General features: G+C 47.1%; 1 protein-coding gene across 1 annotated transcript in view; it reads left to right on the plus strand.

Annotated features, from left to right (window-relative positions):
• The window catches only part of LOC137361814 (microtubule-actin cross-linking factor 1, isoforms 6/7-like), a 66,039-nt gene extending 59,944 nt beyond the window's left edge, over window positions 1-6,095 (plus strand). Inside the window, exon 5 of the mRNA XM_068026427.1 lies at window positions 5,685-6,095. Coding sequence (XP_067882528.1) covers window positions 5,685-5,948 — 264 coding nt within the window. The 3' untranslated portion in view covers window positions 5,949-6,095. The remainder of the gene's footprint in view (window positions 1-5,684) is intronic.
• The last annotated feature ends 6,441 nt before the right edge of the window (window positions 6,096-12,536 follow it).

Here is a 12,536-nt window from a genome sequence, read left to right on the forward strand (position 1 = left end):
GGCCTCCCAACAGCCAACGGGAGATAGAGGAGCAGATATGTAGACAGATGTTGGAAAGATGTAAAGGTAACAGGGTTGTAGTGGTGGGTGATTTTAACTTCCCCTATATTGACTGGGACTCATTTGGTGCTAGGGGCTTGGATGGGGCAGAATTTGTAAGGAGCATCCAGGAGGGCTTCTTGAAACAATAGGCAGATAGTCCAAGTGGGGACGGGGCTGTACTGGACCTGGTATTGGGGAATGAGTCCGGCCAGGTGGTCGAAGTTTCAGTAGGGGGAGCATTTCGGGAACAGTGACCATAATTCCATAAGTTTTAAGGTACTTGTGGATAAGGATAAGAGTAGTCCTCGGGTGAAGGTGCTAAATTGGGGGAAGGCTAATTATAACAATATTAGGCAGGAACTGAAGAATTGAGATTGGGGGAGGCTGTTTGAGGGTAAATCAACATCTGACATGTGGGAGTCTTTCAAACGTCAGTTGATTAGAATCCAGGACCAGCATGTTCCTGTGAGGAAGAAGGATAAGTTTGGCAAGTTTCGGGAACCTTGGATAACGCGGGATATTGTGAGCCTCGTCAAAATGAAAAAGGAAGCATTCGTAAGGGCTGGAAGGCTAAGAACAGACGAATCCTTTGAGGAATATAAAGACAGTAGGAACGAACTTAAGCAAGGAATCAGGAGGGCTAAAAGGGGTTATGAGAAGTCATTGACAAACAGGATTAAGGAAAATCCCAAGGCTTTTTATACATATATAAAGAGCAAGAGGGGAACCAGGGAAAGGGTTGGCCCACTCAAGGACAGAGAAGGGAATCTATGTGTGGAGCCAGAGGAAATGGGCAAGGTACTAAATGAGTACTTTGCATCAGTATTCACCAAAGAGAAGGACTTGGTGGATGATGAGTCCAGGGAAGGGAATGTAGATAGTCTCAGTTATCTCATTATCAAAAAGGAGGAGGTGTTGGGTGCCTTGCTAAGCATTAAGGTAGATAAGTCCCCAGGGCCTGATGGAATCTACCCCAGAATACTGAGGGAGGCAAGGGAAGAAATTGCTGGGGCCTTGACAGAAATCTTTGCATCCTCATTGGCTACAGGTGAGGTCCCAGAGGACTGGAGAATAGCCAATGTTGTTCCTTTGTTTAAGAAGGGTAGCAAGGATAATCCAGGAAATTATAGGCCGGTGAGCCTTACGTCAGTGGTCGGGAAATTAATAGAGAGGATTCTTCGGGACAGGATTTACTCCCATTTGGAAACAAATGGACTTATTAGCAAGAGGCAGCATGGTTTTGTGAAGGGGAGGTCGTGTCTCACTAATCTGATTGAGTTTTTTGAGGAAGTGACGAAGATGATTGATGAAGGAAGGGCAGTGGATGTTATCTATATGGACTTCAGTAAAGCCTTTGACAAGGTCCCTCATGGCAGACTGGTAAAAGGTGATGTCACATGGGATCAGAGGGGAGCTGGCAAGATGGATACAGAACTGGCTCTGTCATAGAAGACAGAGGGTAGCAGTGGAAGGGTGCTTTTCTGAATGGAGGGATGTGACTAGTGGTGTTCCGCAAGAATCAGTGCTGGGACCTTTGCTGTTTGTAGTATATATAAATGATTTGGAGGAAAATGTAGCTGGTCTGATTGGTAAGTTTGCAGACGACACAAAGGTTGGTGGAGTTGCGGACAGTGATGAGGATTGTCAGAGGATACAGCAGGATATAGATCGGTTGGAGACTTGGGCGGAGAAATGGCAAGAACAAAGAACAAAGAAAATTACAGCACAGGAACAGGCCCTTCGGCCCTCCAAGCCTGCGCCGATCCAGATCCTCGATCTAAACATGTCGCCTATTTTCTAAGGGTCTGTATCTCTTTTCTTCCTGCCCATTCATGTATCTGTCCAGATACATCTTAAAAGACGCTATCGTGCCCGCGTCAACCACCTCCGCTGGCAACGCGTTCCAGGCACCCACCACCCTCTGCGTGAAGAACTTTCCACGCATATCCCCCCTAAACTTTTCCCCTTTCACTTTGAACCCGTTACCCCTAGTAATTGTATCCCCCACTCTGGGAAAAAGCCTCTTGCTATCCACCCTGTCTATACCTCTCATGATTTTGTACACCTCAATCAGGTCCCCCCTCAACCTCCGTCTTTTTAATGAAAATAATCCTAATCAGCTCAACCTCTCTTCATAGCTAGCGCCCTCCATACCAGGCAACATCCTGGTGAACCTCCTGTGCACCCTCTCCAAAGCATCTACATCCTTTTGGTAATGTGGCGACCAGAACTGCACGCAGTATTCCAAATGTGGCCGAACCAAAGTCTTATACAACTGTAACATGACCTGCCAACCCTTGTACTCAATACCCCGTCCGATGAAGGAAAGCATGCCGTATGCCTTCTTGACCACTCTATTTACCTGCGTTGCCACTTTCAGGGAACAGTGGACCTGAACACCCAAGTCTCTCTGTACATCAATTTTCCTCAGGACTTTTCCATTTACTGTATAATTCACTCTTGAATTGGATCTTCCAAAATGCATCACCTCGTATTTGCCCTGATTGAACTCCATCTGCCATTTTTCTGCCCAACTCTCCAATCTATTTATATTCTGCTGTATTCTCTGACAGTCCCCTTCACTATCTGCTACTCCACCAATCTTAGTGTCATCTGCAAACTTGCTAATCAGACCACCTATACTTTCCTCCAAATCATTTATGTATATCACAAACAACAGTGGTCCCAGCACGGATCCCTGTGGAACACCACTGGTCACACGTCTCCATTTTGAGAAACTCCCTTCCACTGCTACTCTCTGTCTCCTGTTGCCCAGCCAGTTCTTTATCCATCTAGCTAGTACACCTTGGACGCCATGCGACTTCACTTTCTCCATCAGCCTACCATGGGGAACCTTATCAAACGCCTTACTGAAGTCCATGTATATGACATCGACAGCCCTTCCCTCATCAATCAACTTTGTCGCTTCCTCAATGAATTCTATTAAGTTGGTAAGACATGACCTTCCCTGCACAAAACCATGTTGCCTATCACTGATAAGCCCATTTTCTTCCAAATGGGAATAGATCCTATCCCTCAGTATCTTCTCCAGCAGCTTCCCTACCACTGACGTCAGGCTCACCGGTCTATAATTACCTGGATTATCCCTGCTACCCTTCTTAAACAACGGGACAACATTAGCAATTCTCCAGTCCTCCGGGACCTCACCCATGTTTAAGGATGTTGCAAAGATATCTGTTAAGGCCCCAGCTATTTCCTCTCTCGCTTCCCTCAGTAACCTGGGATAGATCCCATCCGGACCTGGGGACTTGTCCACCTTAATGCCTTTTAGAATACCCAACACTTCCTCCCTCCTTATGCTGACTTGACCTAGAGTAATCAAACATCTGTCCCTAACCTCAACATCCGTCATGTCCCTCTCTTCAGTGAATACCGATGCAAAGTACTCGTTTAGAATCTCACCCATTTTCTCTGACTCCACGCATAACTTTCCTCCTTTGTCCTTGAGTGGGCCAATCCTTTCTCTAGTTACCCTCTTGCTCCTTATATATGAATAAAAGACTTTGGGAATTTCCTTAACCCTGTTTGCTAAAGATATTTCATGACCCCTTTTCGCCCTCTTAATTCCTCGTTTCAGATTGGTCCTACATTCCCGATATTCTTTCAAAGCTTCGTCTTTCTTCAGCCTCCTAGACCTTATGTATGCTTCCTTTTTCCTCTTAGCTAGTCTCACAATTTCACCTGTCATCCATGGTTCCCTGATCTTGCCATTTCTATCCCTCATTTTCACGGGAACATGTCTCTCCTGCACGCTAATCAACCTCTCTTTAAAAGCCTCCCACATATCACATGTGGATTTACCTTCAAACAGCTGCTCCCAATCTACATTCCCCAGCTCCTGCCGAATTTTGGTATCGTTGGCCTTCCCCCAATTTAGCACTCTTCCTTTGGGACCACTCTCATCTTTGTCCATGAGTGTTCTAAAACTTACGGAATTGTGATCACTATTCCCAAAGTAGTCCCCTACTGAAACTTCAACCACCTGGCCGGGCTCATTCCCCAACACCAGGTCCAGTATGGCCCCTTCCCGAATTGGACTATTTACATGCTGCTCTAGAAAATCCTCCTGGATGCTCCTTACAAATTCTGCTCCATCTGGACCTCTAACACTAAGTGAATCCCAGTCAATGTTGGGAAAATTAAAATCTCCTATCACCACCACCCTGTTGCTCCTACATCTTTCCATAATCTGTTTGCATATTTGTACCTCTATCTCACACTCGCTGTTGGGAGGCCTGGAGTACAGCCCCAACATTGTTACCACACCCTTCCTATTTCTGAGTTCTGCCCATATTGCCTCACTGCTCGAGTCCTCCATAGTGCTTTCCTTCAGCACAGCTGTGATATCCTCTTTGACCAGTACTGCAACTCCTCCACCCCTTTTACCTCCCTCTCTATCCCGCCTGAAGCATCAATATCCTGGGATATTTAGTTGCCAATCATGCCCTTCCCTCAACCAAGTCTCAGTAATAGCAATAACATCATACTCCCAGGTACTAATCCAAGCCCTAAGTTCATCTGCCTTACCTACTACACTTCTTGCATTAAAACAAATACACCTCAGACCACCAGTCCCTTTGTGTTCATCATCTGCTCCCTGTCTACTCTTTCCCTTAGTCACGCTGACTTCATTATCTAGTTCCTTACAGGCTTTAGTTACTACCTCCTTACTGTCCACCGACCTCATTTGGTTCCCATCCCCCTGCCACATTAGTTTAAACCCTTCCCAACAGCGTTAGCAAAAGCAACCCCAAGGACATTGGTTCCAGTCCGGCCCAGGTGTAGACTGTCCAATTTGTAATAGTCCCACCTCCTCCAGAACCGGTCCCAATGTCCCAAAAATCTGAACCCCTCCTTCCTGCACCATCTCTCAAGCCACGCATTCATCCTGACTATTTTTTCATTTCTACTCTGACTATCACGTGGCACTGGTAGCAATCCTGAGATTACTACCTCTGAGGTCCTACTTTTTAACTTGGCTCCTAATTCCCTAAATTCTGCTTGTGGGACCTCATCCCGTTTTTTACCTATATCCTTCTCCTAATTACTTTAGTTATTACTAATTACCCTGGTTATTGACCTATCTGCTACGGGGAATAGGTCAGAGAGTCATAGAGTTATACAGCACAGAAACAGGCCCTTCGGCCCATCGTGTCTGTGCCGGGCATCAAGCACCTAACTGTTCTCATCCCATTTTCCAGAACTTGGCCCGTAGCCTTGTATGCTATGGCGTTTCAAGTGCTCATCTAGATACTTCTTAAATGTTCCTTCCTATCTACTCTATTTAGACCCTCATAATTTTATACACCTCAATTTAATCTCCCCTCAGCCTCCTCTGTTCCAAAGAAAACAACCTCAGACTATCCAATCTTTCCTCACAGTTAAAATTCTCCAGTCCTGGCAACATCCTTGTAAATTTCCTTTTTACCCTCTCTGGTGTGAGTCCTTCCTTCCTGATGCGTGGATATTAAATGTTAAGGCGTTAGCCTGAACCCCAAGTGGCTGGCGGGGCTAACCCCAGTGTTTTGCCCAACCTAACTGGTAGTGTCTGTCTTGTTGTTGTGACGTGAGATGGTGCAGTTCACTGGTATTAGCCTCATGTTTTTACGGTTGTATTTCAGGTGATGAGCTGGGTCAGTTTGCAGGGAGATCGAGTTGAGGCAGCCTTGTTGTCTCTGGCATCAGAGCGTCAGGAGATGGAGCAGCTGCGGGACTGGGTATTGGCAGCAGCTGAGTCGCTGACTCTGAGAGATCAAGAGCCTCTCCCGGATGAGATTGTGCAGATCGAGGAGCTGATATCACTGCACGGAGTAAGGATCCTTCTTTCCGAATCCAACGCACAAGTCTGTGTCTTGTGCCAGTGTCCTGAGGACAGTTTCCTGTAGAGCTTCAATGCAGTGAAATCAAAAACCCATTCAACTGAACATAAGATGCTAACCGCAACATTTCCGACTGAACCCCAGGCGACAGAGCTCTGTTCTGGGACCCCCAGGGGATGAAGCTCTGTGCTGGGACTCCGAGGGGACAGAGCTCTGTTCTGGGATCTCCAGGGGACGAAGCTCTGTGCTGGGACTCCGAGGGGACAGAGCTCTGTGCTGGGACTCCGAGGGGACAGAGCTCTGTGCTGGGACTCCGAGGGGACAGAGCTCTGTGCTGGGACTCCGAGGGGACAGAGCTCTGTGCTACGATTATGCATGTGTTACACTGTGTTGTAGTGCCAATCATGCTGATTTCCTTTCCTGAATACTGAGTCTTAGCTTCATAGATGTTTCAGCACTGCCGGGGTTAACCTGCCTGCTGACAACAAAGAACAAAGAAAATTACAGCACAGGAACAGGCCCTTCGGCCCTCCAAGCCTGCGCCGATCCAGATCCTCTATCTAAACATGTCGCCTATTTTCTAAGGGTCTGTATCTCTTTACTTCCTGCCCATTCATGTATCTGTCTAGATACATCTTAAAAGACGCTATCGTGCCCGCGTCTACCACCTCCGCTGGCAACGCGTTCCAGGCACCCACCACCCTCTGCGTAAAGAACTTTCCACGCATATCCCCCCTAAACTTTTCCCCTCTCACTTTGAACTCGTGACCCCTAGTAATTGAATTCCCCACTCTGGGAAAAAGCTTCTTGCTATCCACCCTGTCTATACCTCTCATGATTTTGTACACCTCAATCAGGTCCCCCCTCAACCTCCGTCTTTCTAATGAAAATAATCCTAATCTACTCAACCTCTCTTCATAGCTAGCGCCCTCCATACCAGGCAACATCCTGGTGAACCTCCTCTGCACCCTCTCCAAAGCATCTACATCCTTTTGGTAATGTGGCGACCAGAAATGCACGCAGTATTCCAAATGTGGCCGAACCAAAGTCTTATACACTTGTAACATGACCTGCCAACCCTTGTACTCAATACCCCGTCCTATGAAGGAAAGCATGCCGTATGCCTTCTTGACCTCTCTATTGACCTGCGTTGCCACCTTCAGGGAGAAATGGACCTGAACACCCAAATCTCTCTGTACATCAATTTTCCCCAGGACTTTTCCATTTACTGTATAATTCACTCTTGAATTGGATCTTCCAAAATGCATCACCTCGCATTTGCCCTGATTGAACTCCATCTGCCATTTCTCTGCCCAACTCTCCAGTCTATTTATATTCTGCTGTATTCTCTGACAGTCCCCTTCACTATCTGCTACTCCACCAATCTTAGTGTCGTCTGCAAATTTGCTAATCAGTCCACCTATACTTTCCTCCAAATCATTTATGTATATCACAAACAACAATGGTCCCAGCACGGATCCCTGTGGAACATCACTGGTCACACGTCTCCATTTTGAGAAACTCCCTTCCACTGCTACTCTCTGTCTCCTGTGTGAGTAGAACAACGAGAGACAAAACTTCCACATTCGCAGCACATTCATTGCAAGAATCCCACTGCCCTGCTCTCTTCCCAGAGGAAAATCCCAAGGCTTTTTATACGTATATAAAGAGCAAGAGGGTAACTAGGGAAAGGGTTGGCCCACTCAAGGACAGAGAAGGGAATCTATGTGTGGAGCCAGAGGAAATGGACGAGGTACTAAATGAGGACTTGGCATCAGTATTCACCAAAGAGAAGGACTTGGTGGATAATGAGCCTAGGGAAGGGAGTGCAGATAGTCTCAGTCATCTCATTATCAAAAAGGAGGAGGTGTTGGGTATCTTGCAAAGCATGAAGGTAGATAAGTCCCCAGGGCCTGATGGGATCTACCCCAGAATACTGAGGGAGGCAAGGGAAGAAATTGCTGGGGCCTTGACAGAAATCTTTGCAGCCTCATTGGCTACAGGTGAGGTCCCAGAGGACTGGAGAATAGCCAATGTTGTTCCTTTGTTTAAGAAGGGTAGCAAGGATAATCCAGGAAATTATAGGCCGGTGAGCCTTACGTCAGTGGTCGTGAAATTATTAGAGAGGATTCTTCGGGACAGGATTTACTCCCATTTGGAAACAAACAAACTTATTAGTGAGAGACAGCATGGTTTTGTGAAGGGGAGGTCGTGTCTCACGAATTTGATTGAGTTTTTTGAGGAAGTGACAAAGATAATTGATGAAGGAAGGGCAGTGGATGTTATCTATATGGACTTCAGTAAAGCCTTTGACAAGGTCCCGCATGACAGACTGGTACAAAAGGTGAAGTCACACGGGATCAGAGGTGAGCTGGCAAGATGGATACAGAACTGGCTCTGTCAGAGAAGACAGAGGGTATCAGTGGAAGGGTGCTTTTCTGAATGGAGGGATGTGACTAGTGGTGTTCCGCAGGGATCTGTGCTGGGACCTTTGCTGTTTGTAGTACATATAAATGATTTGGAGGAAAATGTAGTTGGTCTGATTCGTAAGTTTGCGGACGACACAAAGGTTGGTGGAGTTGCGGATAGTGATGAGGATTGTCAGAGGATACAGCAGGATATAGATCGGTTGGAAACTTGGGCGGAGAAATGGCAGATGGAGTTTAATCTGGACAAATGTGAGGTAATGCATTTTGGAAGGTCTAATGCAGGTGGGAAGTATACAGTAAATGGCAGAACCCTTAGGAGTATTGACAGGCAGAGAGATCTGGGCGTACAGGTCCACAGGTCACTGAAAGTGGCAACACAGGTGGATAAGGTAGTCAAGAAGGCATACGGCATGCTTGCCTTCATCGGTCGGGGCAGAGAGTATAAAAATTGGCAAGTCATGCTGCAGTTGTACAGAACTTTAGTTAGGCCACACTTAGAATATTGTGTGCAATTCTGGTCACCACACTACCAGAAGGACGTGGAAGCTTACCAGGATGTTGCCTGGTCTGGAGGGCATTAGCTATGAGGAGAAGTTGGATAAACCCGGATTGTTTTCACTGGAACGACGGAGGTGGAGGGGCGACAGGATAGAGGTTTACAAAGTTATGAGCGGCATGGACAGAGTGGATAGTCAGAAGCTTTTTCCCAGGCTGAAAGAGTCAGTTACTAGGGGACATAGGTTTAACGTGAGAGGGGCAAAGTTTAGAGGGGATGTGCGAGGCAAGTTCTTTACACAGAAGGTGGTGAGTGCCTGGAACTTGCTGCCGGGGGAGGTGGTGGAAGCAGGTACGATAGCGACATTTAAGAGGCATCTTGACAAATACATGAATAGGATAGGAATAGAGGGATACGGACCCCGTAAGTGCAGAAGATTTTAGTTTAGGCAGGCATCAAGATCGGCGCAGGCTTGGAGGGCCGAATGGCCTGTTCCTGCGCTGTACTGTTCTTTGTTCTTAGTTCTGTCTCAATCCAAGGCTAATCCCACTGCCCCACTCCACTTTGCCCTGTATCAATCCTAAATTAATCCCAATGTCCCACTCTCTCCCCATAGTCCTGTATCACTGCCAAACTCATCCCATTGCTCCGCTCTCTCCCCATAGCCATGTATGAATCCCAAACTATTGCCAATGCTCCGCTAACTCCCGCATAGCCTGGTATCAATTCCAAACTGAAACCCGCCCCCACCCCGCTCTCTCAATAGCCCTGTACTCTGGATGCCCATAATAATGCCCTGTGGACATGGGTTCAAATCCCACCGTGCCAGCTGGTGGGATTTAAATTCAATTAATTGTGGGGCGGCACAGTGGCGCAGTGGTGAACACCGCAGCCTCACCGCTCCAGCGAACCGGGTTCAGTTCTGGGTACTGCCTGTGTGGAGTTTATAAGTTCTCCCTGTGACCACGTGGGTTTCTGCTGGGTGTTCCGGTTTCCTCCAACAGCCAAAGACTTTCAGGTTGGTCGGTAAATTGGCCATTGTAAATTGCCCCGAGTGTAGGTAGGTGGTAGGAGAATTGAGGGAAGGTGGGTATGTGGTAGGAAATATGGGATTAATGTAGGATTAGTATAAATGGGTGGTTGTTGGTCAGCACAGACTTGATGGGCCGAAGGGCCTGTTTCAGTGCTGTATCTCTCTATGACTCTAATTAATAAAAACCTGGAATTGAAAGCTAGTCTCAGTAATGGTGCCATGAAGCTGTCATCGATCGTTGTAAAAGCCCATCTGGTTCACGAATGTCCTTTCGCGAAGGAAATCTGCTGTCCTTACCTGGTCTGGCCTACATGTAACTCTTGACCAACAGCAATGTGGTTAATCTGAAACGTTAACTCTGCTTCTCTCTCCACAGATGCTGCCAGTCCTGCTGAGTATTTCCAGCTTTTGCTGTTTTATTTCAGATTTCCAGCATCTGCAGTATTTTGCTTTTATTTTAGCAGTTGACCATTAATTAACTGCCCTCTGAAAGGGCCTAGCAAGTCACTCAGTTATGAAGGGCAATTCGGGATAGGCAACAAATGCTGGCCTTTCCAGCGATGCCCACATCCCATGAAAGAATAAAAATTAAAATCTCTCAAAATAATTCCACTGCTCTACGCTCTCCCCATAGCCCTGGAACAATCCCAAATTACTTCCACTGTCCCCTTGGCATCCCAGCTTCCTCCCCATAGCCCTGTATCAATTCCAAACTAATCCCACTTCCCCACTCTTCCTGCAGCCCTGTTTCAACCCCAAGCTAATCACACAGCCCGCTCCCTCCACATAGCCCAGTATGAATCCAAACTAAAACCCGCCCCGCTCTTTTCCAATAGCCTGGTTAATCCTAAAATAATCCCACTGTTCTGCCATCTCCCCATAGCCCTGTAACAATCCCAAAGAAGGACGCGTTGCATCTAAACTGGAAGGGGACCAATATCCTTGCGGGGAGGTTTGCTAGTACTATTCAGGAGGGTTTAAACTAGTCTTGCAGGGGGGTGGGACCCAAAGTAGTAGTCTCTCAGATCAGATAGTTGAGGCAAATGTAGAGGTTAAAGCAAGCAAGTCCAGTCGGCAGGCCGGGCAGGGGCAGGACAGGGAACGTGGAAGGTCTGGTAGGCTAAACTGCATTTACTTTAATGCAAGAAGCCTTACAGGTAAGGCAGATGAACTCAGAGCATGGATCGGTACATGGGATTGTGATATTATAGCTATTACGGAAACGCGGTTGAGGGATGGGCAGGACTGGCAGCTCAATGTTCCGGGGTACCAATCCTTCCGGCGTGACAGAGGTGGAGGTAAGAGAGGAGAGGGAGTTGCACTATTGATTAGGGAGGACATCACGGCAGTACTTAGAGAGGATATCCCAGGGGGAATGTCCAGCGAGGCCATATGGGTAGAACGTAGAAATAAGAAAGGGGTGATCACTTTGATGGGATTATACTATAGGCCCCCCAATAGTCAGAGGGAAGTGGAGGAGCATATATGTAGGGAAATCACAGATAGGTGTAGGAATTATAGGGTTGTAATAGTAGGTGATTTTAACTTCCCTAATATTGACTGGGACTGCCTTAGTGCTAAGGGATCAGATGGGGAAGAATTTGTTAAGTGTGTCCAGGATAGTTTTCTGAAGCAGTATGTGGATGGCCCTACTAGAGAAGGGGCTACACTCAACCTCCTCTTAGGAAGTGAGGATGGGCAGGTGGTTGATGTGTCAGTGGGGGAGCACTTTGGGACCAGTGACCATAACTCTATTAGCTTCAAGATAATTATGGAAAAGGATAGGACTGGTCCTCAGATTGAAGTCCTAAATTGGGGGAAGGCTAATTTCGATGGCATCAGACAGGAACTCTCAAAAGTTGAATGGGAGAGGCTGTTTACAGGTAAAGGGACGTCTGGCAAGTGGGAGGCTTTTAAAAGTGAGACAGGAAGAGTTCAGGGCCGGCATGTTCCTGTTAGATGGAAGGGCAAGGCTGGCAAGTTTAGGGAACCTTGGTTGACGAGGGATATTGAGGGTCTGGTCAGGACAACGAAGGAGGCACATGTCAGGTATAGGCAGCTGGGATCGAGCGAGTCCCTCGAGGAGCATAGGGAATGTAGGACTACACTTAAGGAGGAAATTAGGAGGGCAAAAAGGGGCCATGAGATTTCCCTGGCAGATAAGATAAAGTAGAATCCTAAAAGATTCTATAAGTATATTAAGAGTAAAAGGGTAGCTAGGGAGAGACTAGGTCCCCTTAAGGATCAGTGTGGTAATCTATGTGTGAAGCCACGGGAAATGGGCGAGGTCTAAAATGAAGCGCATTAAGGTGGACAAATCCCCAGGGCCTGATCAGGTGTATCCTAGGATGCTATGGGAAGCAAGGGAGGAGATTGCTGGGGCCCTGGCAGAGATTTTTGTATCATCGTTAGCCACGGGTGAGGTACTGGAAGACTGGAGGATAGCTAATGTTGTGCCTTTATTTAAGAAGGGCAGCAGGGATAAGCCAGGGAACTACAGGCTGGTGAGCCTTACATCAGTGGTGGGAAAGTTATTGGAAGGGATTCTGAGAGACAGGATTTATGTGCATCTGGGAAGACATGGTCTGATTAGGGATAGTCAGCATGGCTTTGTGCGTGGGAAATCATGTCTCACGAATTTGATTGAGTTTTTCGAGGAGGTTACCAAGAGGATTGACGAGGGCAGGGCGATGGAC

The sequence above is a fragment of the Heterodontus francisci genome, unplaced genomic scaffold (assembly GCF_036365525.1).
Source record: "Heterodontus francisci isolate sHetFra1 unplaced genomic scaffold, sHetFra1.hap1 HAP1_SCAFFOLD_555, whole genome shotgun sequence".
Lineage (NCBI taxonomy): Eukaryota > Metazoa > Chordata > Chondrichthyes > Heterodontiformes > Heterodontidae > Heterodontus > Heterodontus francisci.